The following is a 25,575-nucleotide window of genomic DNA, read 5'->3' as shown; positions in this document are numbered from 1 at the left end:
GCCACTGCATTCAGCACTGAAATCAGGTGCCAGGCACGGCCCCTCCTTCCTGATCAATATCATCAGCTCCTACCCCCGGCCACCCCAAACATGTCAGGAAGGGCTGCGGAAAAAAGATGTCCCTTTAATAAAACGTTATCAACATATATCGTACACAAACTACAATGTATCATAATTACTTTTTTTTTTTCCTCTCATAATTCAGAACCAGACTACAAGGTAAGAAAAAACACAGAAACAGCTACAATGTTCCCAAGAATCCGCACAAGGTCTTTTTTCAGGCAGATGGTATCTCACATAATATGATATACATGGGTCAGAAAAGGGAGGTAAGAAAACAAAGACCAGCTACAAGGGTGGGCGGGGTGTGAGGAGGGTGTAAATGTACAAAGAATTCAGTGTCTTCCAGGCCGAGACACAGAGGTTGCCACGGGGCAAGGCCAGGGCAGCCAAGTCACCCCTCCTCGGAGGGGGCGGGCTCCACCACCGGGTTTGTCGGTTTTTGAAAATAAAAACAGGACCAGAAACAGTGTCTGTTTGGTTGCTGGCGCTCCCCCCACCCCCACAGCGATGCCGAAGTCTGTCCATCCAGTTCCAAGCAAATACAGAGCAATTCCAACCGATACCCATCTTTGAAAAGGGACGAACGGGAGAAAAAAAAAAAAAAAAAAAGAAAAGAAAAACACAACTTTGCCTGCCCTGCCAGTGCGCACTATGTGAGAACCTCGGGGCCAGAACGTGGAGGTCTGTCCTACGTCCCGGATCGCAGCCATCCTGTCGGTGGGGCCTCTCCTACCCTGCCTGGGCCGCTACCCAGCCAGCAGGATGCTTGCCAAGGAGACGGTGGGGACCAAGGGACTGAAGGCCCCAGTGGCTGGGCATGAGAGGTCTGGAGAAGAGGCAGCCATCTTGGAACAGTGCACGCTGGGTCACAGCGATGGTCTGTCGGGCGACAGCAGGCCAGGTGCTCTGGACCCTCTGGCCACAGGGTGGGGGGGGGCAGGGCTTGGCGAGGTGCTGTGACGGCCAGCCAAACCAGAGCAAAGTGGACACCTGCATCTCCTCGCCCAGCGCAAACCCCAAAAGGCCAATGCAGAAACGGCTGACTTTGGTTCCTTTTCCCCAAACAGCTTTTGAAAGAAACCACCGATTGCAAACTGTCCAGTTTATTCTTATTTTCAGATGGCTACGACGTCAGCGTGGTAGTGCGCACCTAGACCAGCTTTTCTGGTGGTAGGTCTTGGGGACAGACAGCAGGTCTTCTGGGGTTTTCTTCCTTTTTTTTTTTTTTTTGTTTTGCCTTTTTTTTCTTTTTCCTTTTTTTTTTCTTTTCTTTTTTTTTTTTAAAGAAGAAAGCAAAGAGGTTGATTGGGGGAGGGGCACAGGGCTTGCTAGAAGCTTCCATTAAAAAAAATTCCCCAAAAGAATCCCCCCCCTCAAAAACAAATTAAAAATCCCAGCAACGGTAAAATCCCCAAAAAACAAACAAACAAACAAACAAACAAAAATAACCCAACAAAAAAGTGTCATGTACAGAAAGGTCCTTTTGGGCCGGGAGAGGGTGGGATTTTTCTGGTTGTTGACTTGAAATATCACTTTTGAGTTCTGTCCTTCATGTTTTATGGAATAAAAAGTTTGGCCTTTTTATTGCATGAAACTAAAATCGGGAAAGGTGGGGGAGCGGATGGGAGGGACGGAGGGGAGCAGGAGACGGCCCTCCCCCAGCTCCTGGTGGTGACGCCTCACTTCTTCTTGCATAATTTCTGGCATCTTCTGCCTGCAATGCCGGCTCTCAGCGTCTCGGAGGGGGGGGTCACACACTCATTGTCATGCTGGGGGAGTACTGTAGGGGAAAAGCAAGGTTGGGGATCAGTCCGGCTGGCGTGCAGCGCTGGCCAGAGCAGACCTGGGGAAGCAGAGTGGGCAGGGGCAGGTGGAGGAGGCAGGAAGCGGCTGACAGCTCTGGTTCTCATGCCTTGGGGTCAGCTCTTCCGAGAAACCAAGACTGGAGAGAACTGGATTTAGGGGGTCGGGTGGGGTTCCTGCAGGGTGCTCAGGGAGTCTCTGGTTGCATGACCCCACTGGGCAGTGCTGCCTAACCAATAAGTCATCCTAGGGCTGCCCCAGCCATTCTGCTTGCCTCCAGCCTCTGCACAGACCCCCTGGAAGGAGCAGGCAGCAGAGGACAGGCGGTGAGTGGCTGGGGCTCGGCAAGTGGGTGGAAACGAACTGAGGTGAACGGCAGCGCGGTTTGCAGGCCCTCAGGCCTAAGGCTTGGGGCGGGGGATGGGGGTGGGGTTGGACGGATGCACTTACATTGTCGTTCTGGAAGGAGTGGAGGAAGTTCCCTCCTAACTCGCCGTCATCGCGAGGGGTGCCCGGAGGATTGCTAATGCCACTTATGTTGTTAGGAGAATTCTGTGGAGAGAGAAAAGTAGGTGAGTCCACGCTGCCGAAACCTGACCTAATGGGCGGATGGGGTGGTGTGACTGAGGGAGGGGACACCAGGCGTCACTCACTTTTGGAAGTCCATCTATGTCGCCTGATCCTAAGAAGGAAGAAAAATCTGAGTCAGGGTGGTGTTCTGGTTTTTTATGGGGCAGTGTGTGTGGGGGAGTAATAGGTACACGTTTTCATGTGTGTATGTGTGCACACTGGGGGAGGTCAGAGGTCACTGTCGGGTGCTCTCCGCCTGCCTTCCTTTTTGAGTCAGGGTCTTTCGCTGAACCCTGGACTCAGCTTGCTGATTCAACTATAGACTGGCTGGCAGCGAGCCCAGGGCTCCTGTCCCTGCCTCCACAGAGCTGGTATTTTAAGTGTGTGCCACTGTATCTGGCTTTTTACGAGGGTGCTGGGGATCAAACCCAGCCGCTCACGTTTGCCAAACAAACATGTCACTGTCTGCGCCATTTCCTGAGGCCCATGTGCCTCTTTGAAGCAGGGTCTTGCTACGAAGCCCTGCCATGGCATGAGTTAATCATGCCCTCACCTCCGTATCCCACGTGCTGAAATTAAAGACAAGCACCACGGTGTCCTGCTTGTTTCTTCTTCTTTCTAAACTGGGGATTAAGTCTCATGCATGCCTTACTGCGTACTTGAATACTGGACTGCACCTTTATTCCATTTGCTCTGAAAACAGGGTGTTACCCAGGCTAGCCCGAAACATGTGACCCTTCTGCCTCAGGCTCCCGAAGGCCAGGACTAGGTGAATGCCACTGTGCCTGACCCAATTCAGCTGCTGGATCACTCTTCCACTGAGATCTCCACCCTCTCAGAAGGACCCTTTCTTCTACTCCTCCTGGTGTGTAAGCTCACAATGCCTCTGCTCAGAGCCCTTCCTAGGTGCCAACAGTGTCCCGTGCGCAGGGGACGAAGGAACTAAGGTAGTGCATGCACAGGTGCTGGCTTACCTAAGGATCCGTTCATGTGGTGCGGCTCCATGCCACCCATGCCTCCCATTGGGCCGTCTGAGCCGGGACCCATTGGAAACTGTGGGGTAAGCAAAGCGCGGTTAGGGGACCCTCTTCTGCTTCCTGAGCACCCAAAAGGCTCAGGTGAGCATCCAGGATGCTCCAGGCTCCTAAGCACCCCAAAGGCTCAGGCCTTGGGCGCTCGCTGCTCAGAAGAGCACGCAGGATGTTCCAGGCTGATGGGTCTCCCTGGCACACTGAGGTACCAGGTGCTGGAGAAGGTTCCTTGTGTTGGCTTTGGGACTGCCCAATGGAGGGGGGTGGGGATGGGGGTTTGGTCTGCGCAACAGTCAAATGAGCAAACTCAGAGAGAGGGAAAGCAACCAGACGGAAGCCGCCAGGCTGCATGCACAGCCAGCTTGCCAGCTTCTTGGGTCTCCTCACAGGGCTTGATCCACTCCTGGTAGGTGCCTGGTTTACCAGCTACTGCTGCACAGAAAAGTATCTCGACTACGTAGGCTGGCCCGAATGGTTCAGACTTGTCGCTTGCATTTTACAGGTGAGAAAACCGAAGCTGGGCATGGGAAGTGCTCTGCGCAGTCTCCCAGGGCACACAGGTGAGCCAGGAGTGGAGCAGAGGCTACACCTCAGACACGCTAAGTGACTAGGGGTGGCGGTGCAGAAGCCGCGCCACTCCACCCTGCCTGCAACTGCCACAAGGCCACACCTCGTGCTCCTGAGGTAAGGCTGAGCCTAGCCTGGTGCCAGTCAGTGCCTGTGCAGTTGACTGGATAGCGGGCGGGAGGGGCCAGACATGATAGGACAGAGGGAGGATGGCTGGGCACTAAGGTGCTAAGGACAGAACTGAGTGACACCTCTGTCCCAGCCCAAGTTAGCCTGCGGCCACCCAACAGGGAAAGAGGTCAAATGCAGCCACAGAAAAGGCATGGCTGCAGTTTCAGGGGCAGGCCGGGAAATCAGGACAGGACGCGTGGAGGTGGCGGCAAAGCCTTAGTGGGAAGGAACAGAATCTGTGTGGAAGAACGGGCTGCAGAGGGCACTCTGTGTGGGCAACAGGCCACAGGCCAGGAGGCGGCATGGAGAGAGAGCCGAGGAGAGGCCCCGTGTCCCGGGGGCTTCAATAACAGCAGGGCAGGCTGGGGCCAGAGTAAGCCACTTCCTGCGCAGGGGGCTCCAGCATCTTTGTTACCTTTTCCAGGCACAAATGTCATACTAGTTAGCCCGAATGATACAACGACGAAGGGGATGGTCACCTTATGGGGCTCCCAGGACACAACTGTCCCAGACCAGAAAAAAAAAAGTGTTTAAAGTTGCTAACACCATACACATATCACACCATACACAAACACACGTGACTGTGCTAACATAGATATGACCAACACAGAAAGATCAGGGTGTTGGCCGTCTTGTTAAAGGGCCTATCTCTACCTTCTACCTCTGCTTCTTTCCCCAGCCTTGGACTGTCTGAGAGCACATTCTTTACAAGGCCTGCCTGTGACGTGCGGCGTCCGCAAACAGCCGCGCACACGTGGGCTATATGCCCCGATCAATGAAACCTCTTTTCACACGAAGAAATGGCACTCAAGCACAGAGGACACTTGAACTTGTGAGACCCAAGCTCAAGTCCAAGGAAGTTTTAAGACAGAAATTGAGAAGAAAGTCCTGTTTGGACTTAACTTGGCTGCCCTTGACCATGGCACTTCCTGAGTTCTCCTGCAGTCTTTAGTGTGAGGTTTACTGCAAACACTTAGGTGAGGCCTCGGCCCTTTTTTATTCCAATTCCTCTTCTTTCCCTTTCCTCAACAGTTTTCCAGATCAGATGTGGATATCCTTCTTGTCTCACAGTTTTGCTTTTGCAGTGTTTTGAGACATGGTTCTCACTGTATAGCCTTGGCTAACGTCAAACTCGCTGCTCTGTAGGATCATGGGTGTGAACTACCATGCCAGCTTGTCCCAGCCTTAAAAATTATGAGTTGAGGGGTTTTTGCTTGTTTGGTTTTTTTTTTTTTTTTTTTTTTTTTTTTTTTGAGACAGAGTTTCTTTGTGTAGCTTTGACTTTCTTGGAACACCCTTTGTAGACCAGGCTGGCCTCAAACTCAAGAGAAGTGCCTGCCCCTGTCTCCTGAGTGCTGGCATGAGTCACCACTGTTCCTCAAAAAAATGTTAAAGCCAACATTTAACCCCTTTCCTGTGGTTGCCAGCAATGACTGTAATCTTTTTCACGAGCACTGGTGTTTTGCCTGCATGTGTGTCTGGTAAGGGTGTCAGAGTCTCTGGCACTGGAGTTTCAGACAGTGGTGAGCTGCCATGTGGGTGCTAGGAATTGATCCTGGGTCCTCAGGAAGAGGACCACTGAACCAACTCCTAACCATGGAGCCATCTCTCCAGCCCCCTTATCTTACAGGTAAGGACCTGAGGCATTCTGTTTCTAGGAAGTAAAATTTGCATGAAGTTCTGCAGAGTGACAAGTGACCTTCCAGGCAGGCTGTCATCACAGAAAGACAGCTATGCCCTTTGTGGACGTGTGTATGAGGTGCTGCTGTTTCACTGGTGGGAGCTTTCGAATGAAGTTGCCAAGAGCGGTATTAAAACTGTTGGTTGAACATGCAGATCGATGCCAACTCAAGCTTGGATTTGATAAGGGAACACTTCTGCTTTCTGCAATTCCATTAAAAGCCTCGAGGAAATCAAGATAACATAGAATTCCAGTACGTAAATCAAAGGACCGAGATTGGGTTTTCTTTTCTTTTTTTTTTTTTTTGTGCTCTTCTGCATTTTAGGCATGTGCTCTAGCCCTGAGCTGCACCCTCAGCGTGCAGTCTTAGGTTACAGGGCTGGGAGGTATCCCTGGCATATTGTGGACAGTATGGCCGGGACATCCATTATCAGAATCCCTTCCCTTTGGTTCACACAGAGGACTTTCCGCCTCAGCCACTGGATCTGGAACACAACTGCCTTAGATCCAGAGCAATGAGGGAATGGGGTGACGGCAGCGCTCACTCGCGCGTACACTCAAGTTAGCTCAGGGTCACTGTTTTTGAATGGATGCCAGTGTCACTTTGAAGAACAAACAGAGCTTTTGGTTCAAAGGATGCACCAGCTGCCACACTTGGGGAAGGGTGTGTGCTTCCCCACCCCCTTTCTGCCCACCTGTGCCTGTCTCTGTACTGTAATGTTCTCGATGGTCTTTATCCTGTTGTGTGCCTTTCCACTTGTCAGAAAAATAAGAGTCATTTAGCTTTCTTTGGTGCTGCCTGGGTCACGCTGGAGCTGGCACTGTCACAGTTTGTGGTGTTCACACGGTCACAGTATTCATAAAGTTAAGTGCAAACTTGCATGTAGACTGCAGCAGCAGGCAGAGGCCTGGGTCCTGACGCCACAGCCCGAGGATAACACAACCTGAGTGACAGCACCTGTCACCCACGGTCTGGGAAAATACAGCTGTAGGTGGCCAATGTCCTAAGCCATGTCCATCTGACTTAACAGTGTTCTCCATCCTATCCAGCGGGTCTCCGCCTAGGTTTAGTGTTCTTTCCACTCAAGCTTCTACGCCCACGGCTACAAAATAGGACTTATGCCTTGGGGTATCTCAGGAAACAGGACGTTTAACGGTAGAATGTGGACAAATGATTACCCTTAGTGAGGAGGCTGCAAGGCTAGTGAGTGTGTGTGTGTGTGTGGGGGGGTGGGCTGTGTAATAGAGAGCTTCCCAAATTCACTCATCACATGGCCCTGGCAAAGGAGGCAGGCCAAACAACATGGCCTGTGGAAAGCTGCTGGCGAGGTGTCCAGTGCTATAGGAGTGCAGCTCAGGAGGAGGCCACGTGCTTATGTGCACAAGGCTCTGGACTCAGTCCTCATCAACAGTGTGTTTTGGCATCAACAGAGGGTAGCCCACGTGTGGGGACCTAATGGGGGGTGGGATGGGGGAAACTCTTGTATTATCTCAGGAACTGGGCCCACAAAACCAGAGGCTATCTCCTCTCCAAGGCCAGAGCACTCCAGGACCAAAACTAGACCGGTTCATCTCATCCTTTCACAGAGCGGAGTGGGAGGATGAACTGGCTGTACAGAAGCGAGGAAGAAGCTGCATAGGGAAGTCCAGTGGGGGACTGAAGATGAGAGGAGAGTCTGGGCAGAGGTAACGCCATGTTGGCTTTAGCATGGATTAGGCAGGTGCCCAGATGCACACCTCAGGTTTCACCCTTTGGGATAATGCCCAGGAAACAGGAAGAAGGATGGGTGAGAAAGGCTACCTGAGGGGGCACAGCCAGGCAGAAGAATGGGGACTAGGCCAGAGCCCCCGGCAGCCTGGTGCTCTCCCTTGCCAGCATTCTCGACACCTGACCAGAGGGTGAGCGCTGCCCCGCCCACCTCCACTAGCGCTAAGATGGGGACTGACTTGCCCACGAGTTAATCACTTTTCTGATGGTTTATTTTATTCATCTTTGGTAACAAATGGCTAAAATCAATTACGCTTGCTTTCCCCTCAGCTGATGAAGTTAATTATGATTTGTTATGGTATCTGATATGTAAATGAGTAGAAAGCAGACTCACGTTGGACCGGCTGCCTCCAGGCGGCACAGGATTAATCATTGTGTAGATGTTGTCACTGGAATTTGTTGAATCTGTAGAATAGTGGAAAGCGAATAGTTCAGGTGATTAATTCATTTCTTAATTAAAACAAACTCGTGGCACTTGAACTCATTCTTTTGTATTTTATCACCTAAAATTTCTTCTAAGTATCACCATCTTCTGGCTAATTTGTATTTAATGAAGATTCACAAAGTTTTTAATCACAGAAAATTCAACTGCAAAAACCACTCAACCACAAAGCAAGGATTTCAGGGGTCTCTGGGCAGCAGGGCGGGTCCAGCACAAGGGACTTCAGAATGGTTCCCTAGGCTTGGCAAGGACACAAGGACACAACCTGTGTTTCCCCTCAGCTCCACCCAGGGAAGGAGAAGGCAGCAAGTTACCCAGAACCACTCTGCTAGGCTGAGGGGTAGGGGACGGGGCTGGGGCCGGGGACAGGGCCGCATTAACATACGGAGTGGGTTAACGTGACCCAGTCTGAATGTAGGTCATGCTGCTCATCAATGCTGCAGAGCCGAAGCCGGAGCGGGAGCCAGCTGCGGCTGCAGCCAGCTCCACCCCTGCAGCTGAGCAGATTTCCTTTATGGGGAGCTGGGAGGGGAGGCTCCAGCCACTCCCCACCTAGCCAGGAAAGCCTCCTTAGGAAACCAGCTAGCAGTGTTCTGTCAGGAGCAGAAATTCTCCCTCTCTTTTGGGCCGGGTAGGGGACGCGTGCTGCACTCCTTCCGGCTGACTGCAATGCTATTCTTAGCCGGTAGACAGATAATTATGACACCGTGTATACGCTCATGTGTGCACCTGCCTGCATGTGCATGCGTGCCCTCGCCAGATAAAAGGAAACAGGGAAAGGAGATCTCTTACATGGAGGACCAGAACCCTCAAGAATGAGAACCTCAGGAGGAGTGTGTGCGTGCTTTAGAATCCTGGTCCCCAGTTGCTAGGCCCCCAAAGACCCTTTTTGAGTCACGTAAGGCAGTGAGACCTTGTTTCAGACCTCAGCTCAGCCTCCTTCTTTTCAAAGCAGCGTGTGGGGATACAAGACCACTGGATCCCCTGACTGAGGTCACACAGTGGGTTGTTGGTTGGCAAGAGCTCACAGCCCTTAAATCTCCAGGTAGCAGTAGAGATGGCGCACTGCTCCGGACTCAGCAGAGACTGAAGGGCCAGGATCTGCAGCAAGGCCCTCAGGACCACACAGCACCCCACTCCCGCTGGACATCCCCCCCCAAGCCCTCTTACCCGCAGGACTAGGCATGATGGGGGTTCCTGGAGGGCCGCCACCACCAGGAGGTCCCTGAGATGAGATAAAAGCTGTCATCAGTAACCTGTAGTGATAAGAGGCTTGGGGAGGCCGCTACTGCTGCCTGTCAGTCCCAGGCCAGCCGGGCACACAAGCCTGAAGGGAGCTGGGCTTATGCTCTTCCTCTCAAGCCGAGAGGCATCAGCAGTGGGTGTGCGCTCATACATACACCAACCAGAGAGCCAAAGGCATTGAGGGGGATTACACAGCATGCTGGGTAGCCAGCCACTTAGAAGGAAGCCCTCCTGAGGCAAGATCTGGAGAAGCCTGGGCTACCCCAGGCCTGTATAGACCCCTGAACACAAAAGCCCTGGCTATTTGGACCCCGGGTGGCTCTCCTGCCCATCAGTTGCTCATATGCCCCGGATAGTCAAAACCCAGAGCTGCACTTACCACATAGGTACCGGGCGATGAGGAGGAGTATGGGATCTGGAAAGAAGATTTAAGGCCCATGTAGTAAAGATGCCTTCCCCAACAGACAAGTACTGTGCCCCTTCTCTTCCAAACTCACCCTGGGGCACACTCACTCTTAGGAGAGGCTTGGGGACCCAGTGACTTAGTAACCTGGTCAGCTTCCAGAGGAAGAGGCCTGAGACCACAGCGAAGCCACAATGCAGGGGTCCTGGCGGTTGGGCTACTCTCCCCAGTCTTGGGTGGAGCCTGAGAGTAGGGTCCCAGGAGGCTCCCACGTAGTAGGGTGGAAGCGAGAGAAACCTACCCACCCACCCACAGGTCTGCATTCCTTCTTCCCAGCCTGTCTGCAACAAACCCGTCAATCATTCCCCTCAATGCTAGACACCAAAGCCACGATGCATCTGGAGCCTGGGCTCTCGGCTAGTACCCATGAGCCTCTGCAGGGCAAGACTGCCTCTTGAGGACCCCGGCACACTGGCCACATGTGGGCTCTACCCACTCGTGCCTTCTCAGAGGCATTGGGTGGAGTCCTACTGTACGTCTCTCTCCCGACATCTCTTCCTGGCGACAGGAGTTTCCTAGAGCCCAGGACCTCTTTCCTAGGAAATGGCGTCCCACCAGACCTGTATACTCACTGAGTTAGCACTGTTAGGATTGGGCCAGGGTCTGCCGGCTCCTGGGCCCCTGAGAGAAGAAGAGATGGAGACAATGAAAGCGGGGCTTCAGACTCAACAGAGTGGAGCCAGCAGGGACAGAGGAGCTGGTTAACATCAGGACAGGAAGTCCTAGTGTCCCAGAGACCATGACTCCGGAGTAGTAATGGGTAGTTCCATGGACTTAGGCATTCCTCCACATTAGATGTACAATTTGTAAAATATATACTATTTGAAAGTTATATATATATGAAAGTCTTTCTGCTTTTCCCTAGGAAGATAAGCCACAGATTCTCATATAAAGACTGCAGATCAGGGCTCGTTTCTATAGGGATAAAATCTGGGATCAGCTACTGAAGCTGTGCCAGCCGAAGGAAGTCACTGTGCCTCTCTGGGCCTCAGCACCCCTTGTCGGAGGAGCCTGAAGATCATTCGTGTGCCTGGCACACATACTGTATAAGGCAGAGCCCTCAGCCTAACAATGAGAAGACTGAGGTCCAGAGAGGCACCAGTGTCTTCCGGGGTTCCGACAGTGGGTGGGGAGGCCACAGGCTCTGAGGCACTGGCCAGGGCCTATATGCCTTACATGTTAATCCCAGGCATGGCGGGGCCGAGGGAGTTGGGTGGTGGTCTCATGCCGCTGCCGTAATTCTGCAACGATAACCAAGGGTCAGTCTATGAGAAGGAGAAGGGGAACCGGGGAGGGAAGACAAACACAGAATATAAGTGAGAGGGTTAGTCTGTGAAGACAACCTGATGAGAGAGAAAAAAAAAATATCATACAATCTTTCAGAAAGGGTGGGGACCAAGTGACAGGGACCACGATGACAACAAGCCAGCACAGAGGGGCAGTCACAACAGTCAATGTGTTTTCAGGGGCTTCATCATGCTATTCCCTAAAACGTCTCTGTCCAGCAAGCTGCTGTCAGCCCCTTCCCACAGGCCTCAGCAGTTGGGAAGGCTCACTCTGCTGCCAGGTCCAACCCTGATTGGGGATGGGGTCACATGAGGCTGAGGGAGAAGACAACAGAGGAAACCAGCCCGCCATGCCACCGACCTCAGAATGCCCGGCAGTCTCCTCCACCCGTCACGGGGCCACCTCTTCCTCTACTGTGCCACAGTGCGCCCATGGAACACCCCCAACTCAACAACCTGGGGCGCTCAATGACTGACAGGAACAGTCAGGGAGGAGCAATGAACTGAACCGGCTGGGCACTGCCCTTGTCGGGCACCTGGGAGAATCACCAGTGCGAGCTGCCTCTTGCTGGGCACACACTGCTCTCTCACTGTGTCCACTTGTCCTGGTAACAACCCTCTGAAGTGGGTCCCACTTTACAAAAGAAGAAGAGACTGAAGGTCTAGGTGGGAGCGGCTGGCCAAGATCAGCTAGTGAATGGCAGACGAGGGTCCCACCCATCAGTCTTGGATCTTTCCTAAAACCTCTGGCAGGCAGGAGGCGAGAACCAGGGGACAGTGTAGGGTCAGACCAGCACAGAGCGGACACTGGGCTGAAAACAGGCATCTTCACAAAGAACTGTCTCCCCCAGCTCACTACTGGGAGGGGGGTCCCTGTTCTGCTAGGTCACCCGTGGAGGCTTTGAGTCCAGAAGACTGCCCGAGACAATACAGGCAGTGACACCCAGCGGCCGGTCAAGGAGTGAGGTCTCCAGGGAGGACAGGCCGCAGCCGGCTCACACAGAGCCTCCCTCGCTGGGCCTGCAGGTCAGACGCCCTGGAGGGTAAGCAGAGGCTGCACGGCGGCTGACCTCGGCTCAACCGCCTGATGTTGACTCCGGCAACGACAGTTCTCACGACGGAGGAGAAAGCTGTGCCACGTGTTTTATGAGTGCCATGTCTACCGGTCACAGCGACTCCCTCGGAGATTATAAATTAGGCGACGGAGGAGCAGAGGAGCTAGGTGCTGGGCTGGGATGAGGGCCTGTTGCCAGTCTCTGCCTGCAGGGTCACGACTGTTTGGTCTATAAAACAGGGACAAAGAGCCTGTGTGCCTTCAGCCTTCCGGGGACCCAAGCTGACTGTGAAGTGTCGGTTCTGGGGTATCCTGAGTGTCAAGGGGTGAATGGTGCCTAGAGACCACAGCAGCGGATCCACCTTAATGCTGCTGTGGGATCATGGAATGTCTTTACCCCATTTTGCCCCTCACAGGAAGCTAGCGCATCATGTTCCATGAGAACCATCTTTCAGGTGCCAGAGCTACCCACCCGCCTTCTCCCGGGAGAGGCAAGCCTCACATTCCAGGGCTGATGGAGGTCAGGATGCTACTCTAGCACAAAGCGTGGGTCAAGAGAGAGTGGTCATCCAGACTTGCGGCATGCCGTGCCAACGGGAGACACACACAGGATTCCAATCCTACCCAGTGTGCTAACAAGGGGGCATCCTACACAGAGCCACAGCGAGCCTCCCTCATATATACCCACAGCCTGAGGGGGTCACACCTTCCACCTCGCAGGTGACAATGAGGAGGGGAGGCCCAGAGAGACCAGACCCTGGCCCACAGCCACCTAGTAAGCAAGGCAGCAACGGAGGCGGTGCTGAAACCAGGTTCTGGGACCAAGTTTTTCAATCAGAAGCACCAGCTTTTCCAGTGGGGCAGGATGATCAGCACCCAGGTTCTGGAGCTGCTGGAGGTGACGGGGTACCTAACAGGTCTCCCTTCCCCGCTCAGAGCTGGTTAACAGGTGTGCCTGCCGCACAGCTCTGCTGGATAGGGTGACATACCTGGAGCCTGCAGGAAGGGGGTACCCTTTCTCAAGCCCCTGTCTCCTGCCCTGTGCTAGCTGTCTCTTCGAACAGAAGAACCATCTATCATTAGAGGAACCTGACGCTATCCGGGATATCTTCTGGGCAGCAGGAGGCCTGACCCCACAACTTGCTTTAAGCCAGGGTGCTTGGAGGTAGGATGTTCCCTGGTGCCCTCTCACTTGGCCCTTGGGGCTCTGCACAGGATAACAGGTCCCTCCGAAGCTCTGCTGGGTCAGTTTGTCCAGGTGGCACAGGACGGTCCCCACAGAATTAAGAATATCCTCTACCTGAATTTGTTAGAACACAGACAAACCAGAATGGTGGTCTGAGGCTAGCCCAGCCAGAATGCCAGAACTGCTAAGGCTACAGCCTTGGGTTGGTTGGTGCCAAGTGGTCCCCAAGGGTCTTGAACCTGCTTTACCCGAGATGACCAGGAGGGCAAAAGATTTAGCTTCGTCTAAGGATTCACTCTCCAGAGCTTGGACAACAGGGCACTCACTACTGTACACTAACATGGCAAATGCTGCCTCTTTCCCACTGGTTGTTGTGTACAATAAAACCATCTCAGGCCCTGAGGGCTAAGGACAGGATGATGCCTGGCTGCTCACTCCTTTGGGCTGAAACGGGAAATGGGGTCAAAAACTGGAATGCAGGTCTATCTACACTAGAGGGGTCCCTGGTCAAATCCCAACCTCCGAGCCTCATCTCGGCACAGCATAGCTCATGCAGTGGCGCTCAGTTAATCTGCCTCCCCCCCCCCCCCCCGTCAAGGCTTAGGCAAAGAAGGCGGAGTGCAGCTCATGCCGAAAGGAAACGGAGTGTCCACAGCCACTCTCCTGCCCTGTCTCACAAGGGCTCGTCTCCTGGCAACCTGTTTTGCAAACAGGGGTAAAGCTGAGTCGGAAAAGACCAGTGTCTCCCAGTACCAAGTTCACAACCACCCCTCTTCCGTCGCTCTGCCTGGGCAGCAGCCTTAGCAGTCAGGGAGTCGGGAAAGTACCTGGGGAACAAAGGGACTGCCCTTTCCTATGCGAAGCTTTGAGATCTGTAGTCGTTTGAAGGAGAGAGGGTGACACAGGCTCACGTGTCTGGTTCCTAGTTAGCGGACCGGTTTGTAAGGATCGGGAGGTGTGGCCTTGCTGGGGCAGGCACACCTTGCTGAGAAGGTGTGTCACGGAGGTGAGCGTCGAAAGCCCGCACAGGCCCAGTTTCCCTCTGTTTGAAACTTGCAGATCAGAAGTCAGCTCTCCGCAGCTGCTCCAGCGCCCCGTCTGTCTGCCTGTCCCCGGGCTCCCTACCCTCATGATCACGCGATAACCCTCTGAAACGGTGGGTGGGCAAACCCCAATCAAATATCTTCCCTTGTAAGCTGCCCTAGTCATGAGGTTTCTTCACAGCAAGCGAAGAGTAAATAAGGCCCCAAGCTTCTTGGCTATATCCTACATGATCTTGATGCCTACTTCCTGACTGTTTCCAGCCCAGGACTAAACCAACCCCAGGCCTTCTTGCCGAGTATGGGGGTTCCACGCTACATGGGTCTGGTTTTGGAGTTTATTATCACATCCTATCCAGCATGTTTCAGAGAATATGGTAAAAGCTCCTTACTGACCCCATGCTGATGTGGCATGGCAGGAGGCCAGGGGTTCTGACTCCGGGACCTTGCCTCTTCGTAAGAATGCTGGACTGATATGGCAAGACACCCTGGAGCCAGGAGAGAGACCCAAACCCCTGGAGTACTCTGAGCTCACACTGCTGATATCATTTCCGACTGCTGGATTCTCATCTTTACTCTAGCTCTGCGAAGTTTTTCTTGTTTTAAGGCAGGTTCTCATGTAGCCCAGGCTGGCCTCACACTCCCTGTGGAGTTAAGAATAACCTTGGACTTGATTTTCCTCCCCAGTGCTGGGATGCCATCCATCCAGGCTCCACACAGCCGGGCACTCTATCGACTGAGCTTCCATTCCCAGTCCTGTCCAGTAAGTCGTTTTCCAATTTTATTTTTTGGGATGGAACCAAGGGCCATACGTATGAGAGGCAAAAGGCCAAAGGCCCAACACTACCATCACTGAACCTTCCTACTGGGCCTAAGAAACTGTTGATAACTTTGCCAGGAAAAGAAAATAAGCCTCGTCAAATCTAAACAGGTAAAGCCCTGAACATTGTTTTAAGTTCTGTTTTTGCTTTGTTTCCCTAGCTGACTTGCTATGCAGTCAGACAGGGTCTCATTATGGAGCTCTGGCTGGCCGGGAAATCACAGAGCTCCAGCTGCCTCCGCCTCCTGGCCTAAATGCCGGGATCACAGGCGCGCGCCACCACACCCAGCAGCTTTAAGTTCTTAATGTCAGAAAACATAAATGTTTCTTCGTGGAGCTACCAAGGCCCAGGGATCACCCGGAGCGCTGAGTACCTTAAGTACCCGTTAGGAGGGGACACTGTGCTCATTCATCCTAGATGTGGGTGTTGAGCCTCTCAGAGTCCCCGCAGGGAAAGCAAGATCTCACCTAGCACCGCTCAGACCCCAGGACACACTGAAAAGCCAACACCCCTGTCAAGTCCTCACCAGCAGTGGATACCAAATGGCTCAGGCTAAAGGGAACAGAGACCCACTCCTGACTCTTGAGAGAGGATGTTGTGCTTTCAAATCTTGCCTGTTGCCCTGTCCAGGGGCAGTCCTGTAGTCGGCTCAGGATGACAGGAAGGGGAAAAACACCAGCCGTGGGAGACTAAAACAAGACCCCACAAGTCACGACTGCTGTGGCCCTTCTTCCCTTTAGGATTTGGCGTAGGACTGACCTAAAACCTCTCAACACCACTGAAAAGGCAGCAGGCTGGTTTGCTGGGGGATTCTGGGAAGGAATGGACAGTCTCTGGGTCTGTGGGTTTCCCTACAAAAGCCAGAGCCTAGGAGGACTTCAGCCCCAGAGGAACTTGAAACTGGAAGAGGGAACCCAAAGAGGGAGGGTTGGCAACACCTCTGAGGAGGAGCAGAAGCCTGGGGGCAATGAAGCTGGCTGTGGTTTAAAGTGGGTGCCGAGGAACACGGCTGCCCCAGGGACGCAAATGCTCTCATCTGGTAGGTGGCAAAAGCGCCTACTGGAGTCCAGAGATGTCAAAGTGACTCATCCGAGGACACCACCAGCACTCACCTGACTTAACCACCACCGAGTCACAAGGCAGTCCTGGAACCCCCTAGGGGTGGGAAGTGGCTTTAGATTCCTAGAGACCCCTACATCACAGCTTGTGACACTAGAACCCCTCCTTTCCAAATCCCTCAAGCTGCATGCTGGGACACTCCCCCTGGAAGGGTCGGCTGCCCAGATGGTTCTCTGGCCGTGCCCTGTGCTCAGGTTCTCGGGGGGCGTCATTCCCACCCAGCATCCCACATGCAGGGAGGTGAGCTAGGGGCCTGAATGTGCCCTTGTTTTCAGCTGAGAGCCAGAAATGTGGGAGACTGACGGACTATGGGAAAAGGAGAGAAGGCGGGTGCACACAGATGGCAGGGGAGACAAGACAGACAGATGAACAGGTAGCTGGTTACCTGTGGGCCAGGACCCATGGGTCCCATGCCTCGGGGAGGGTTCATTCTCTGCATTGATCCTCCCATGTTGGGGTGACCTGTGTGAGAAAATGGATGTGCCATGAGCTGTCATGGGTAGAGCAAAGAGGGGCCTGCCAACGTTTTGGGCCACCCCACCCCGACTGCACCCTCTCTCTACCTTGTTGTCGTGTGGGATCCATAGAATTGGGCAGCAATGGCTGTGTCCCAGGAACTCCTCCTGGAGGCTGAAAGAGACAGGAGACAAAGCCTGAGTTGCTGCTTATACTGTCAGAGAGGGAGAAGATGCGTCTGCCTGCCCCTCCCCAACCTGGCCAGATGGGGCTACTCATGGCCTCCTGAGACTATCCTTTTGAGGTGGGTAGGGTCTGCTAGCTCTGGAAAGCAGGACAGGCCATTTGTGCAAGTGTTAGTCAAAACTGTAGCATCAGGTGAGAGTAAAGTGTGTGTGTGGGGGGGGCTGGGCTCTCCGCCTGAACCCACACACCTGCAGTCCGGAACAAGTGTGCTCTGGATTCACCCTTCACCCCCACCCAAGGGGCGGTTTTCTATCAGCTCTGCCTTCCTTTTGCTTCAGAGATATCATTCGTTTTAGGCACGCCTCCAAATAACAAGGACTTAGAGGGGGTCCCTGGTTAAAACTATCACCAGAGAGAGTTTCACCCTTTAAAAGCGGAAGCAGGGAAGGGGGCCGTCAAGATCCAGGTGGGGTTAACTAGGGTCCAGAGCTCTAAGAGCCTGAGCCTGAGGCAGTAGAGCCACCCAGGCCTCCTAGCCTCCACCTGTTCAAACCACAGAGGTGGCAAAGCAGCTACTGGAAGAGAAGCAGGATGATTAAAGGTGGCCCGCTCTTTAAGCACCTGTCAAAAAAGATAGGATGCTATTAAAACAAAAACAGACGAAAAGTAATTTACTTGGGATGAAGTTATTCCAGCTGCAGTGTGAAAAACAAGAGAGCAACAGAGGCTGGGCCAGGTGTCCTAGGGGACCGTTAGGCCAAAGAGGAGCTCGTGACTTCAGGAGGAAAAGCCTTGGTGACAGAGGGCCACACCCAATGCTTGTGAAGGCTGGGGGCCCGTGACGGGCCACTACTGTAGGACAACTGAGCGGAGCTTCTCTCCTCTGGCTGGCAGTGAATGCCAGGCATGCTCAACAGGAGGTGGGAAAGGCAGGGACGGACCCTCCCTGCTTCCCAGCTTCAGAACAGGAGCAGGAGGCGAGGCCAAAGAGGTCTTATGACGGCCACTCACCTCCTCTGGCCGGGCTGCATTTCAGGGTCACAAAGTGGTGCTGGCACTGCCTGGGGACCTGGTGAGGCTGAGTCCCTGTACCCCAAATTTAGCCATCCTGACCTCTCTCATTTTCTCCTCTTTCCCCTTAAGTTCCTGAACTATGAGTCACCTAGGCTGGTGGTTTTTAATGGAGATCAGGGACTTGGGACCTCCTAGATCCCCAGTAAAGGCATCTATTCTGTCCAGAGAACTACAACAACAGCTGCTTTTTGTCCAAGACTCTTCCAAGCTTCTAAATCTGCTTCATGCCAGGGGTTTTAGCTAGGGGCCTAGGCTAAGGGGTCTGGGAATTACCGTCTTCAGTGGGGTAACCAAGATGGGAATAGGGCCATCTGGGATCTGTAGTAGGGGAGGGAGACCATGTGACTGATGGCCACGAGAAGCAGGTTACACACTAGAAGGCTGGTGCCTTCATACCTGAGAAGGGAACGTAGCCTTGTAGGTGGCGGCCCTAATCTTGCTGCGTGTGTCCCTCAGAGGCCCACCAGGAACAGAAATGCCCCTGGAGGCCAGCCTGTTCTTCTAGAGCCCTCCTTAGAAGTCTCTCCTCCATGCCTCCTTCTGCTCTCTCATCTGCGAGGTACCCAAGAAGCCCTTGTTGCTCAAAAAAGCTGGGTTTCTCAATTCCCTTTGTCTAAATCTTCCCCCCTTTGTGTTGGAGAAAACAGGAAACAAAGGAATTTGGGAAAGGGAAACAGCAAGGTGCAAGAGACTCCTCCACAGTCCCCATATCCTGTCACTGCGCTTTCTTTCCTCAGAGAACACCAATATAGGCGACTAAACTCCCAGCTCCGGCTGTACTGGCAATGCTGGCAGGTGTTTTTTTTTTGGAAGACTTTTTTTTGCTAAGTCATTGGAAGAATTCTGGCTAAAAAAATATTTTGGCACTGAGAGAAATCTCCCTGATGCTTACATCAGGTTGTACCTGTCTGTTCGTCCGTCCTCAGTAAAGACATGAGCCCTTCTTCAGCAGTCCACTCTGAAGGGCTGGACCATGGAAGACCATACAAGCACCCATTTCTCCAGCCTACCCCAAACTGCCAACCTGGATGGACCAAAGGAAGGTGCAGGACCCTGGGCTGAAAAGCCCTCCTTGTGAGCAGAGTACTTTTCTAATTATATGAACAAATGCCCCCTTGTTTTGGGGAAGGAGGCAGACTGCTGGAAACCTCACAAATACCCTGCCTCTTCTGCAGTCAGGCTCCTGATGGAAGCATTCCTATAGGGCAGTTCTCCCCTAAGAGCAAGATTATATTTACCAGCCTTGGCAATTCTCAAAAGCTTCCGGGGGGGGGGGGGGGAGGGGAAGCACATTGTCAACTGACTTCATTAAGGAGGAAGACTTTCTTCCAGGAAGGGGCTGAAGGAACCACTTTCTTCATTACCACTTTCTCTAGAAGAGCCGGGTCCCTGCAATCCCAGCAGCTGCTGCTATTTGAATACAGGCTGTATGAGGCTCCCTGTGACAGGCAGGTTAAATGCTGGACCGTGGGCTAGTTTTCCCGACCCTGAAGCCTATTACTCCAACCCTTGGCCTTGCACCTTACTTTCGACTTGAGTCCAGGCTGACCTAGGCCTTAGATGGCTAAGAGGGAAGAGAAAACAAGAGCAGGTACTGTACCTGGTTTCCCATTCTGATCGGGGGCCTGGGGCCGCCTGCATATCGCGGTGACATAAAAGGCTGCAATTACAGGGAATTAGTTCAATGATAGCCTGAACTACTGTATGGTGACAAACACAAATGCTTTGCACTTTGCAAAGTCCAGTTTATGACAACTAGTGATCTTTTAAGCTCTCTCTAGTCCGGTAGCTTCTTCCTTCCAGGCAAAACTTCCCTTGGGCAGAGGAACAAAAGATCCACACAACACGTCTCCCAGCCTGCACTGGCTTGCAGGAATCTACTTTGGGTGGAGGGCGGCAGCTGGGACTTCACACAGGACGCAGACCAGTTAAATCAATGCAGGGCAAAGGAGGCCACCTCTGCTCTCCACAAGGGCAAAGAAAACAACAAGAAAAAGGAGCAAGACATCACATCTCCAGGTCTGCAGACAGAGCAGGACACGCACACACAAGCACACACGCACAAGCCCACACGGAAAAACCAGGGAGGAGTGGGGAGGGAGCAAGGACTTATGGGAAAACACGATGAAAAAAGGAACAGTCAGGGACAGCGGGCTCCCTAACTTGATGCAGGGAAATGGGCGACAAAGCTTTCTCAGCAGCGAGAGTGCACAAAGAAAAGGCCAGGGATGCAGCCTTGGTCACAAACAAATGGTTAACCAAACTCAAAACCAAACAAAAGTGAGAGAGGAAAAAACAAAAAACGTAAAGGCCACTGACAAGGTCACAGAAATAGTTTTGTTTCTTTTCTCTTGGTTTCATATCCAAACTGGGTGGGATGTCCAAGAAATGAAGACTGTATTTAGAAAAATATATATCAATATATTTTAAAGTCAAACTTGTCAATCGTGACTGGAAGGCAATGCTGGAGCACATTTTGATTTTTGTTTTTCCTCCGCGGCTCTCTCCTTCCTCCTGCCCCGCGCCCCCCGGCCAGCGGCCGGCGAGTCACAGTGCGTTTACCTGACTGTGGGGTCCCATCATGCCGCTGGGATTGTGAGGTGGAGGCTGTGCGTGCGGCGAGGGCTGTGACCCCGGAGGACCCTGTGAGGCCAGACAGTAGAGGCAGGTTATAGATCACAGCACATGGAGAAGCGCAGAAGAAGCTTAAAAGAACAAAAATTAAACCAAAACGCAGAGTGGTGGCGGGCGTGCGGGTGGCGGGCTGTGGCTGGCAGGGGGTGGTGGAGCGCTGCTTAGGTCCTGGTTCAATGGCGAACAACGGCGGGCAGGCGGGAGGGAGGGGGGCTGACCAGTACATTCACAGGGGATTCGGAAAAAAATAAAAATTAAAAAGAAAAAAAAAACACGAAAAAAAATAAAAAGAAAACAAAGCACCTTCATCAAAGCACGCAGGAGCAAGGGCCAGACACAGGCTACTACGGAACGGACTTTGCCATGTTAAATACGCTGCTTGACTCAGACAATGGTGTAGACAGGACCCCTGGACCCAGATGCAATGCCTGCAAGTTATCACCTTCACAGGACACGGGAGGAAGCAGGTGGAGTCTCTGCCCTCAAGGAGCTCACAGCCTCAGAGACAGGAAACAGTTCATTTGGGGGCAGTGTCCATCAAGGGCCTCCCAGTGGAAGCGGGACAGAGGGAATGATGGACAAACATGGACAGAGGCAGAGGAGCAATGGCCTAGGTTCCAAGCCGAGGGGGGATACAGACAGTCACGAAGGGTCCGCCCAGTGTGGGCAGTGCCAGGGCTCTGTGGTTCATGAACTCGCTTACAGTTCAAACTAGCTCTGTATGTTGGCATCGCTCCTTTCAACCTTCACAAGTGAGGAAACTGGGTCTCAAGAGATGGAGAGACCCGATCACTGCCACACAAGCTCTCAGAGGGTCATGTGGAACAAGCGTGGGGGTTATCACTGCTTGGTGGTTCGGTGGGTGGAGGGGCCACTTTCCACAAGAGGTGATGGCGAGCCTCCCGAAGTTCCAAGCTGATCCAGAGCTCTGGGCTTCCCTTACCTCTACTCTCAACCAAACATACGAGATGAATTCACTTAACCCAGAGTTGGTCAAACCACAGGCTGTAACCTGCCACTAGGTGCTAAATTCAACGTAATAAGTGCAAACACTAAGAGAGAGAGGGAGAGAGAGAGAGCTACGTGTATGCGGATTAGAAGACAGCACCACAAAAGTTTCCTACTGTGGGTCACAGACTTAACCTTTGAAGCCCTTTCTGCCCTTCTGGCCCAACAGGCCACTGGGACCTGCATTCAGGACAGGGACATGAGCTATACACCCCAATGCACCTTCCTTCTCCACCGGAGTTGTCCCTGAGTACAGGAAAACTCCAGACGTTCGTGAAGGATAAAGGAAGCAAGTTAGCTGCAGTGTCTGGTTCAGAGCCAGGCAGCCACGCTCTGTTCACTGAGGGGCTCAATGCAGAGCCGGGGGGCCAGGGAGAAGTGGGGGTGAGGGTGAGGTAGAGACGACAAAGAGGTGTGCAAAAAAAAAAAAAAAAAAAACAACCAAACAAACAGAGAGAGAGGCCAGGGCTGTCCAGCAGTCGAGGGCACCACCGGGAACAGACCTAGAGCTTCCTGGCTAAGTGAGGGGATGCTCACTTCCCCTCGGAGGAGCAGATGTTCCTCTACCTGCCACGCTACTGATTTCAACAAGTGTGTGTCTTTCTAGCGGCTGCCAGCAACGGCATGGTTTGTTACCATGAGCAATTTTCTTAATTAACAGACATTAATTAGCCATTTAGCAATTTTGCAAGCATTTGTTTAGCGGCTTTCCTAAACATGAATACCACTGTGATAATGGCACTGATTAGAGGGTCCCCTAATTAACAGTACAGGGAAGGAAAATTGAAATCACATAAATTAAAAAGGGAGGGGAAGTTAATGAAGGCGGGACATATTTGCACCTGCAAGTCTTTTGTACCACAAAACTTGGGTGTAATGTAAACAAAACAAGATAATTTGAAGCCAAACCCCCCAAAAAAAGAAAATGAAAAAGAACGGAGGAAGAGAGCTCAAGGGTAAGGTCCAGCTGCCAAGAGGGGGCAAAGGCTTGTCTGCTGGTCCCCCGGCTCCTGGCAACAGGGAATGCCTCCCCCTAACAGTCCTGGCTCCCTCCCTGGTCACACAAATGTGTCCGCAGAGCAAGCAGAGTGTTTGGGGCAAGCCCCTCGTACCTGTGTGCCCACTAGGTAGGAGCTGTCCATAGTGGGCAAGCCCCTTGCACCTGTGTGCCCACTGGGCAGGTCCCCGGTGGCTACTTCACTTGCTGAACACAGAAAACGTGAAGCACTCACAGGTGCTCTCACCTTAGGGCCGCAAGCGCCCGCTGACCTGAGGCTCACTAACCAACCCCAGGCCTGAAGCCTGGCTAGTGGCAGCAGGCTAGATCCTCACAGAGAGACACCCTGGGGTACAAGGCTGGTGGTTCTGAACAAGTCTTTCACCAAGATAGAAATGCAACAGTGGCTGCTGGTGAGGCCCTGAGGGCATGTGGTGGACAGGGACGGAATGGGCACTGAAGGGGGGGGGGGTCCTGTCTCCTTGTGAAGATGAGTCAGAGAATCCTGGTGCAGGAATGACAGAGATAGCCCTGAGAGCAAACCCCATGGCAACCTCAACTCAGATGACAATAAAATCATCTCCCTGAGGGCACAAACCTCTGGCCTTTCTAGGAGCCTGCAGCTGGGTCAGAAGCAAACAGCTTTGCCAGAAGTTCGCTCATGTCTCCGTACCCCTACCATCTGCCCTCAGCTTGGAGAATGTTTTACTACGCTGCATGTCTGGGCTGTGTCCTTCAGATTGTCTGAAACACCCCTGAAGGAGCCCTACATAGCTTGCCATATCCTCAGGAATGACACCTAGCATCACGTTCAGAGAAATCTCTGCTGCTGTGAAGACAATCCACTGCTGTCTCCAAGAGGAGGTGAGTGCTCTACTGCCATTTCCCTAGGCCACAAACAAGTGGCCTCATCTTCCAGCCAGCGTTTTCACAGAGAGCTGCAGGTTGGTTTAGAAAGAGAACCTGATGGTCTTTCCAGTCTGCTTGGGCAGAGCACCACACAGGAAGTAGGACAAAACGGATGAGCAAAACCCTTGCTGGCAGCTTCTGACCTTCGCTGAGATGGGAGGAGAGTGTCCCAGTGATCAGTTTTCCAGGCAGGACAAAGTTCTCCATGGACCTTCCTGGGGTTCAGCTGCTGCAAGCTTTATGAAGAACCTAAACCAGCTGTGTCTAGAAGCCTAGCTGGCCAAGATCCATGTCCTAAAAGGTGCTGGGGTGTTTCTGCCACAAGAGCTGCACAGCACTAGGGTAGAGGCCAGCTACAGCCATCACTTGTTTACAGACTGCTATAGCAATCACTTGTTGACATGCTGACAGACTGCTGTCTCCTTCACTAATGTTCTTCATCTCTAGGGAAGGAGAGTCTCGGATTGGGATGGGACTTGCTCACGACTACCGGGAAGCAGCTATTTGCTGAGCTAAGCTTCCTAACTCAGGGCTCTCTGACACACTATGTCTCTATCTCCATGTTTGTTTTTTTTTTTTTACTTTTTAATTTTGTTATTTATTTATTTTTGGATTTTTTGAGACTGGGTTTCTCTATATATCCTTGGCTGTCCTGGAACTTGCTTTGTAGCCCAGGCTGGCCTCGAACTCAGAGAGATCCACCTGCCTCTGCCTCCAGAGACCTGGGATTAAAAGGGTGTGCCACCACCACCTAGTTTACATCTATTTTTAAAGTAACAGGGCTCGGTTCAAAAAAAAAAAAAAGAACTGGGTTCAAATTCTAGCTGGCTCTATCACTGGGCCTCTTGTCCTCTCACTGATGAGCAAAACCAATTCTGGTAACCCAGGCATGAGACCTTTGCCTGCCCCAGCTCACTTAACCCAAGCTCTGCAGTGTAAGGCCCGCCAGCCATGCCACTTTACAAAGCCCACAAAGGGGAACACACTCAACTGCACTGTAGTTACTAGGTGAGGGAGGCAGGTTTTAGAGCCTGATTCTGGGAACCAGGGATCTGGGGGGGCCCTCCACCCTGCCAGCCCGTGAGACTGTGTCCAGGGGACCTCCTGGCCCAGTTGGGAAAATAACCCAATGACAGGAAAGGCGGAGAGCTGGCAAATCCCATAGGACTCTAGAAATGATGCTCAGTTCCCTTTTGCTGTTCAGAGAGGTAAACTGAGGCCCAGAGTGGCTACAGGATGGAGGTCTGCTCTATGAGGAGTTGCAATGGGAAATACAGTACAGTCCTGCAGAAGAACAGACTTATTTTTACCGTCTTCACTGTCTGTGGCAGGTGACAGGGGACCTGAGGCGAGGGGGAGCCAAGCCAAGGACAATTCCTGCTCCTCAACCTTATGAAAAGGTGGAAAATATATCCATGGCCTTCGCACCACCCCGACCCTGTTAATGGATTTGCCCTTCCCTCACAGCTGGCTCTAGATAGCTGCCTTCAGACACCTGAACCCCCCACACGTCCTTTTCTTTCTTTCTTTTCCCCCTGTAATTTCAGCACTGAATAGTGTTATATCCAGCAGCTTGTGAGAGCCACTTAGGCAAGGCCTGGGAGGCTGTTACGGGTGTGATCGAGGCGAGTGTTTAGCCGTTTGGCAGAGCCTTACAGCCTGGACGCTGACGGTTTAGTGAAAAGGCCTTTATGAGCATCAGCATGGTAGGGAGCAGCACTCCCACAGCTTGGAGATCGGAGGTCTTCGCAGAAAAGCACTTCACAACTGCCAGCGGGAGCCCCTCCTGCCACATTCCGGCTATGACCTGTACTGAAGCTTCTGAGAGATGCGCTAGGGCAAATCCTTGACGTGGGTGTGGTGAGTCGAATTCTCTGAGCCTCAGGTCTCCCTAAGAGAAACGGGACCGTCTATATAAGACACTGTGGCAGTGTGACCCCACTCACAACGGGCCTCTGAGCTGTCTGGCAGGGAAAATGGCAGTGTGGCTTGCTGGCTCTG

The 25,575-nt window shown here is 52.7% G+C and overlaps 1 protein-coding gene across 4 annotated transcripts in view; it reads right to left on the bottom strand.

Annotated features, from left to right (window-relative positions):
* Nucleotides 1–104: 104 nt before the first annotated feature.
* The window catches only part of Ssbp3 (single stranded DNA binding protein 3), a 136,460-nt gene continuing 110,989 nt past the window's right edge, over nucleotides 105–25,575 (bottom strand). The window contains exons 6-18 of one of the 4 annotated variants that reach the window (XM_021635267.2): nucleotides 20,589–20,669; nucleotides 19,627–19,686; nucleotides 16,874–16,940; nucleotides 16,696–16,772; nucleotides 10,981–11,069; nucleotides 10,377–10,425; nucleotides 9,721–9,756; nucleotides 9,267–9,321; nucleotides 7,989–8,059; nucleotides 3,411–3,489; nucleotides 2,520–2,548; nucleotides 2,317–2,418; nucleotides 105–1,843 (exon numbers count right to left, since the gene is read on the bottom strand). In XM_021635267.2, coding sequence (XP_021490942.1) covers nucleotides 1,814–1,843; nucleotides 2,317–2,418; nucleotides 2,520–2,548; nucleotides 3,411–3,489; nucleotides 7,989–8,059; nucleotides 9,267–9,321; nucleotides 9,721–9,756; nucleotides 10,377–10,425; nucleotides 10,981–11,069; nucleotides 16,696–16,772; nucleotides 16,874–16,940; nucleotides 19,627–19,686; nucleotides 20,589–20,669 — 825 coding nt within the window. In that variant the 3' untranslated portion in view covers nucleotides 105–1,813. The remainder of the gene's footprint in view (nucleotides 1,844–2,316; nucleotides 2,419–2,519; nucleotides 2,549–3,410; nucleotides 3,490–7,988; nucleotides 8,060–9,266; nucleotides 9,322–9,720; nucleotides 9,757–10,376; nucleotides 10,426–10,980; nucleotides 11,070–16,695; nucleotides 16,773–16,873; nucleotides 16,941–19,626; nucleotides 19,687–20,588; nucleotides 20,670–25,575) is intronic. The other 3 variants (XM_021635268.2, XM_021635269.2, XM_021635270.2) reach the window with 3 other exon arrangements.

The sequence above is a fragment of the Meriones unguiculatus genome, chromosome 12 (genome assembly GCF_030254825.1).
Source record: "Meriones unguiculatus strain TT.TT164.6M chromosome 12, Bangor_MerUng_6.1, whole genome shotgun sequence".
In the NCBI taxonomy this organism is placed as follows: Eukaryota; Metazoa; Chordata; class Mammalia; order Rodentia; family Muridae; genus Meriones; species Meriones unguiculatus.
Note: the sequence above shows the minus strand (reverse complement) of the source record. Positions and strands in the feature narration are given on the sequence as shown.